Here is a 7,357-nt window from a genome sequence, read left to right as displayed (position 1 = left end):
AGGTGCGAATCGGGAACGCTACGACGGTGCGAGACCGTGATGTGCGTAGATCTACGGTTTTAAGGACAGCGCCGGGCACCCCGCACGATGGAGAGATTGACATGAGCCCTTGTTGCCCTTCAAGCGCAACCAACCACGGAAGAGACTAACTTCTTGGATGCCTCCGGATCGCATAAGACCGCGAAGCCCGGGGCACCAGCTTTTCGCACGGAAGTATACACTAAAGTATTTGGGCGAAAGCGTTGGCGCACGCGAAGCGCCGTACTCTGTGGCTTCTTTAAAACGTGCATGCATCGTCGCATGCACTCCGCACAACAGAGCGCCGCTGTGCGTCGCGGGAGGAAAAGGCGCAGGGTCCCCTGTTAAATTAAAGCTATCAGTAATGTCACAGCGCTTCCTTTCGATTTGTTTTGATGACGCTTCACGTAGTGGGACTTTGTGGTAGGTCGTCACACGTCCGCGAGTGACGACCCTTGGGCTGCGTCTCCAGTGCTCGGTTGCGTTTTTCCTTCTCACTTGGCTGTCGATCCCAATCCGCACGTCTTTCCGCATGGTTCTCTATCTCCACGTGGCTACACTTTTCGCCTCGTATCGCTGGTCGGATGCCACTTGACGGCATCGGCGACGTCGTCGTGCTGCATCCTCAGACTGGTGGCCTCGCCCGACTGAGGCATTCGCTTTGTGAGTCTCGTCAATCAAGCTTTTGTATTCCACACGTGCCGCAGACTGCGAAAAGTACTTCCTGGGAGTTTCGGGTGGCAGTTTGTTTGCAAACGCCAGCCAAACGACCTGCCAGTCTCTTCGTTCGGCATGCGTGGATGAGCGCCGTAGACGTTGTTCCCGACGGCATTCGGTCCCTTTCTGTTAACAGGCTGTGCTTCCGCAAGGGCCACGTTTCCTTTTCAGAGATGTCCAGACTCATATGAGCCCGAACACGACCGCTTACAACTCCAGCGTCGCGTACTCGCTAGTTTTTGCACTTCTATTGAAGTGGCTGCTCTTGTGAGCCGTTCTGGTCCCTGAATCGGTCATTGATTTGGAGTTCTCTTGGGATATTTCACTTACGAACGCGAACGATTTTGTGTGGGTCGGAGTCTTTCTGCCCTTTGGCCCGCGCTGCCTTCCACATCCCTGGGCCTCCGTGTTTCGTCGTCAAAGGCGTACCCCGTTCACGGTTCACGACTGGCCAGGCTGCCAGATTCGACGACGCTAGATATATCTTGGTCCCTGTTTTCTTCGGTCTCGTTCTCAATTGGCAACACACCGTTCGTGAAATAGAAATGGATCTGCTAAAAAGCATCATCAACAAACAGAAACAAGCGGTATCAGGTACGCCCATCGTCTGTCTCCCCTTTTTCCTGACACGCACTCCAGCCTTTATCCCCTTGCATGGATTCTTTTCGATTCGCTTGCCTTGCGTGAGTCGGAGTCCGTTGGCGAGCAGTCGTGGTGTGTCCGCGTTCGGTTGGCACCTGCGCGACGTACGTGTTTCCTTCACTTCGCGTTACCTCCGATTCATTTTCTTGGCCATTTTGTGAAGCGGTGTCGTGTGGTTCTCAGTGCGGTTTCAAACATCCCTCTTTGCTGCGCGTGCCTAGGCTTCGCGTTGGTGCCCGTTCAATGTGAAATCCGGCCGTTCTCTTGGACTTCTATACCAGAAATGGCGGAATATTGTGGGGAGAAGCGGAGATATGATGCGAGAAGACGATCCCGGAACAAAGTGGAAGTGTTTTTGTGTGACTTGCGAGAACTACAGTGGAAACGTTTGAGGAAGAAGAGGGCATGAACAGGATGGAGAGAATCGAATTCCGCGGCGTGATAAACGCTGCCGCGTCTTGTGAGCTTCGTTGTGTTGGTTCTTTTCCCACAGCGGAGGCGGAGGCCAGTGGGGGAAAGCGATGGATTCAGCGTGGAAAGGCCGCCCAGCAGCTGCGCGAGGAGGTGCAGCGGAAGGCCCTGGAGGATGAGAAGAAGCGTAAGAGGGAAGAGATTGAGAGGCTGCAGGTGAGGGGCGATGGGGGATGGGGCCCTGGAAGCATCGTCCCTGCTCCCAGAGACCGATTTTCGGACGCATGACTTGTTTCTTGATCGCCTGTTCGCTCGCTCACGCCGAGCGTGCGCTGTCACACAGAAAACCGTGCCGCTCTCTGCCGTCCAACGGCCGCCGCGCGTGGGAAAACCCTCTCCTTGCCTGCCGCTGCTCCGTACAGGAACTCGCGAGACATCTGGAGGCGAAGAAAAGGAAAGATACGAATGCGGCCAATCACTCTGAGGACGTGGCTGTGGTTCATGAGCTGATGCTGAGTACGTTGCAGCTTGCTTTTCAGTCAAGCCCACCTCCTTGCAGTGGGTTGAATCGAACCCAAGCGCTGAAGTCCAGGGCGCAGCGGGCGAGTGTGCGCCTAAAAGCCAACAAATCGCCCTCTGGAGGCGTCGTCCTGTTCTCCTCTCCTCACCGCGAGCTTGCGTGTGTGTGAGCGGGGCGTGCAGATGCAGAAGAGGCGCAGCCTCCGTTGTCCAAGCAAGAGATCTTCAAGAAACTGCGGAAACTGAAAGAACCCGTCACGCTTTTTGGAGAGACGGACTGGCAGCGGTAAGCGTCCTGTTTGCCTCGCGCGAGTGCGAGATTCCCACGCGAGGAAGCCGAAAACAGTGGGTGCTGCATTAAAACAACCGAGGAAGCGTCTCGAGCTCCCCGGGGCAGCGGCGGACACAAGCTTTTCTCTAGTCGACTCAGTTTTCAAATCTCAACCTGCCTCAGCCCATCAGACTCATCCAGCTTCAAGCAGCGTCGCATTTGAACCGCAAACCAGATCTGTAGAACAACTGTACAGCAATTGATTCGCGGGAAGGCCGAGTCCCATTCTCGCTGGGCGAGTCAGAAGTGTCCGCACCTGCGCGAGGCGTTTGTGTGTCTTCAGATACACGCGCCTCTGTCACCTCGAGCTTCTGCACCACGAGGACGAGCTGATGGGCGGCCAGCGAAATGCGTTTCTCAATCCGCAGGACGATGACGAGGAAGAGGAAGATGAAGAAAACCACAAAGGTAGAGCTGTCGCTGTTCTTTACTCCGCGGCTACGCCGACTGGGGAGCTTGGTGTCGTTCTCGTAGGAGGCTGTGATCCGGCCATTTTAATCTTCTTGTCTGCGTTTTTCGCGCTGACTCCGGTCCCCCAGCCCCCTCCACTGTCCAAGACGTCCTGCAGTCTTTTATGCTTGCAGTCGTCGCGCTGCAGCGGTCAGCTTGAGGCGCACGTGGCGCCGCCTCCACTAGGCAACCATATATATATATATATATATATATATATATATATATATATATATATATATAAACCCTAAACCCTATATATATATATATATATATATATATATATATATATATATATATATATATATATATATATATATATGTATGTATATGTATGTATATATGTATGTGTGTCTGTATATGTATGTTTATATATGTATATGCATGTGTGTGTATGCATCTATGTACGTAAATCTAGATATGTATCTTTGTGCAGAGACCGCGAGCGTGCGTCGACGAGCGCAGGAAGGCGACAGGGCCTCTTCCACAGCGACAAGCGGTTCTCTGCATGCAGAAAGCGACCCCGGGGGAAGAGCCCCGACGCCCGCGGACAGCGGAAAAGACGGCGTGGCTGCAAAGGTGTCGGAGACTTGCGGGGCGGGTAGTCCCGGAGCGCCGCCCGACACGGCGGCGGAAGCCAGGGCAAAGGACGGCGGGTCGCCGGAGGCCGAGGACGAAGACGAGAATGAAGTGGAGGACGCGTCGTCGAACCCCGCGGAGAAGAAAGACCGCCAATGCTCGAAAGAGACGACGTACGTGGAAGCGAGTTTCTTCGGACTTCGGAGACTCTCGTTCCCCCTCGACGCGAATCCGCATCACGCAGGTGGCGGCACCGACTCCGTCCTGGGCATGACGAGAGCCTTTCTTGTGCGAGGGTGGCGAGGCCTTGACGCAGCCAAGGACTGCTGAAAAAAGATTTTGGAGGGGAGCGGGTACTCACCCGGGTTTGTGAAAGAAAGCGTGATGATGAAATCGCGTAAAACCTAAACCTTTTATGCCTTTTCCCAAGAAAGACAGCGCGTAAGCAGACGCTGCGTTCGCGTTGCTTTGCGCTCAGGGTGACACGATGGATCCGGCGGATGTTGCAAGAGTGGGAAGCCGAACTGAAACTCAGGTAAGCCCCGTTTCAAGTCGCGCCTGCTCGCATCTGCCCTCGGGGGCGTCACGATTGTTTCGCACGTCTTCTGCGACATGCGCCTACGTGTTTTTCCATCGATCACTCGACGCTGCGCCTCTGCTGGCGCTGCGCGTTTTGCGACGCCGAACCCCGACAAGGCAGCGGCGTCGCCGTTGTGTCGCCGGCGCGGCTTGCTCGTCTCTAGGGTGAGAAGCGGCAGGCCAGGGGAAAGCCGTCGGTTGAGTGCGAAAGACATCGTGGCGCACCGTTCAGATCTTGTTCATGATGGAGAGATCTGGAGTGCACATGTTTGGTAGCGGCGCATGCCGCGGGGCGCATCCGTACTCCTTTTTTCCGATCGTTCTGCGCAGGCCGGACGAGAAGAAGAGCAGCGCCGAAGGCACGCTGATGACGAGCCTGCAGCGCCAGACGCGGAAAGACTTGAAACCGCTTATAAGAAAGCTGAAACAGAAAGAGTAAGGTGACGTTAGCGGTAGCCTAGCGAGGGAACGGAGCTCCAGACGAGCGTGGCGTCGTGTCCTCTGCTTGTTGTGTGCGCTCCTGTAGCCCCTCGGTTCAGCGGGATCCCGCGGACCCTCGTCCCGCCAGTCTCATTTCTCGCACAAGAATGCTGGCAGGCGCTCAGTTAGAGAGGATGGTTCATTTTGTTCCACATGCACGCGGATTTTGAGCAGGCTCGATAAGGACGTCCTCGACAAGCTGTTTACGATGGTGCAGTGCTGCGAGGAGAGGAAGTACAGAAGTGCTCATGACACGTGAGAACGAACTACTGCGCTGGCGGCGGCTCCGCACCAGGAGGGTCGCGTGTCTGCGGCCTTCGATGGGGTTCGCAACTCCTCCTGTTGCTTTGAAACGCAGTAGAGAATTGTACCAGAAGCGCACACGCCGCTTAGTCGGGCGCGACGGCGACTTGGCTTCCAGTCTGTGTTGTTGCCGAGTCGCCGCCACAGAACTCCACCGTGGCACTGGGGGCTTCGCAGGTCGCTGCAGGCAGCAGAGGCGTTCATTCGTTCCTGTGTGCGAAGATACTTAGCCCTTCTCGAAAGTAGGGTCTTTTGAAGAAAAAGTATCACGGTCTCGGAAAAGTGGAAGTGCCGCTGCGGGAGGCTGGGTGGCGAAGCGGCTGCGCTGCGCCGCTGTGCGTGTGCGTGGTCAGCCTTGGCGTGCCGCGCCAGCACATTCGAATCGCGATATTTGACTGGTGCTGGGATGTCTGGTTTCGTTTTTGTTTGTTTGCTCTAGTCACTGTCGCGTGTGACACGTCTTTCGAGTGAAGTGGAGAAAACTTGGAGGCTGAGCCCGTAAAACATACGGGCTGCGTGCAGACGTGTGTGTGCTGCTCGCCTGACCCGTGGCGCCCTTGGGGGGCTGAAGCGAAACAAAAACGTAAGGCGGCGTTGTGCTTCGTTTCTCTTCGCTTCAGGTACATGCTTCTTGCCATTGGCAATGCCGCGTGGCCTGTCGGAGTTACGATGGTCGGCATTCACGAGCGCGTTGGCCGCTCGAAGCTGTTTTCCTCGCAGGTGGCTCACATTCTGAACGACGAGACGACTCGAAAGTACATCCAGATGTTCAAGCGTCTCATGTCTTTCTGCCAACGGCGCTACCCCGCGGATCCGTCGCAAACGATCTCGCTCAGCACTATTCACATATGACTGAGAATGGAGCGGAGTGCCCAGACTGCGCCTCAGGGTCCCCCTGACGCCCCGGTCAAGGGGCAAGCCTTGGCTGCAGTCCACCCGCGGCTGAGCGCAAGACTTACATTGATAGCGCGACAAGGGAGGGAGCAACTGGGATGGAACTGGTATTGCACGAGGTTGCATCAGCTTCGCAGGGCGTGAGCGGCTGGAGGGACAAACAAGTTGTCTCCGCATGGAGGGTCTGAAGGGAACCTTAACATGGAACCAAAGCTGTAGGGCCGCACAGCCGTATTCTGCGACGTGCAAATAGGACTCGTGATACGCCTGACGTGCTCGACGGTCGCGCGAGAATACCACTTGCATGTGCGTGAGATGGAGGTGCTTTCAGCAGTCGCCGATGGATTCAAAATGCACGCAGCCCTCAGAGGAACTGAGGGCTGCGTGCATTTTGAATCCATCAGTGGAGCCGCCCTCGAGCGTTTTGTCAGCATAGAGTGCTGTTGTTCGTTGTCAAGTCTAAGAAACATTTCACCAGGAGCTACGCGATGTGTAGCGTTAGAAATTGGCATCACTCCAGGGGCGGATGGTGTTGGGTTTTACCTTCGTTGGCTACTACCTCTAACATCTCGAATTAAAAGGGAGTATGTGGAGGGAACACCTTTTCACGCGCCGTGCCCAGCCTCCCACAGCCGCAGTCCTCGTCCCTCAGGCACAAATCTGCAGCGTCGGCGATTTTGTTTTGCCATCCTCTTTAGCGCTTGGGATCGGTGAAATGCTTTTTCTCCCGTAGCACGGTAGCTGCCCGTCGGGGTCTCGGTTTGTGAGGAAACACTGGCGGTCGTCTCTCGAACAGTGACTACACCTATACTCACTGCGCAGCATACAGAACAGTCACAGCAAGCCGTGGCCGTGTTCTATTTGTAGATCTCGAGTTCCTCTCTTTCATTTCTGCACATGCCTAGAAATACAGTACTGCGCACGTGTGGTCGTGGCTCGAGACCGTTGAGATTATTGACCCTCTGTCGCAGTGGGTGCGCATGTGCATAGTAGAAAACGCTTCGGTAACTACGCGTCAGTAGTCCAGGGGTAGGATGCAACCCTCCCAAGGTTGCGACCCGGGTTCGAGTCCCGGCTGACGCATATATGCGGTGTTGCTGGTTTTCCAGTGATTCCCTCCAATAAAAGAAGGCAGTTGCACCGCTGAACATGCCGGTTTGACGCACTTAGCACAGCTTTCAGGCAGGCTTTTTCCAGTTCAAGTTTACATACGTGTGCGGAAAAGTTTGCATCGTATTCTGTTCATAGACAGTATACGGCCGTCCGCGGCTGCCGCTTGGAAACGCTGTGGGAGGACACGGTAAGGGGCTTGAGATTTGACAATTCCTTTCCACGCCGCGACTCATTTCATGCAAGTGAGTAACGAAGTGGTGTACAGCGCTGCGTTAGGCGGCGTGGCCCAATGGATAAAACGTCTGACTTCGGATCAGAAGG

The 7,357-nt window shown here is 55.3% G+C and overlaps 1 protein-coding gene and 1 non-coding gene across 2 annotated transcripts; both read left to right on the top strand.

Moving 5' to 3' along the window:
* Positions 1-1,280: 1,280 nt before the first annotated feature.
* BESB_069740 (Prp18 domain-containing protein) lies at positions 1,281-5,881 on the top strand (the record flags this gene model as incomplete). Its single annotated transcript, XM_029365367.1, has 10 exons — positions 1,281-1,329; positions 1,871-2,004; positions 2,211-2,304; positions 2,491-2,593; positions 2,922-3,046; positions 3,525-3,840; positions 4,146-4,202; positions 4,577-4,681; positions 4,901-4,981; positions 5,650-5,881. 10 exons carry the CDS (start codon positions 1,281-1,283, stop codon positions 5,879-5,881), a joined length of 1,296 nt encoding a protein of 431 aa, XP_029218950.1.
* A 1,054-nt stretch (positions 5,882-6,935) lies between these two features.
* BESB_069810 lies at positions 6,936-7,006 on the top strand. Its single transcript has one exon. It is a non-coding gene; the product is annotated as a tRNA-Gly (tRNA).
* The last annotated feature ends 351 nt before the right edge of the window (positions 7,007-7,357 follow it).

Source organism: Besnoitia besnoiti, chromosome VI (assembly GCF_002563875.1).
Source record: "Besnoitia besnoiti strain Bb-Ger1 chromosome VI, whole genome shotgun sequence".
Lineage (NCBI taxonomy): Eukaryota > Apicomplexa > Conoidasida > Eucoccidiorida > Sarcocystidae > Besnoitia > Besnoitia besnoiti.
This window is presented reverse-complemented; position numbering and strand designations above follow the sequence as displayed.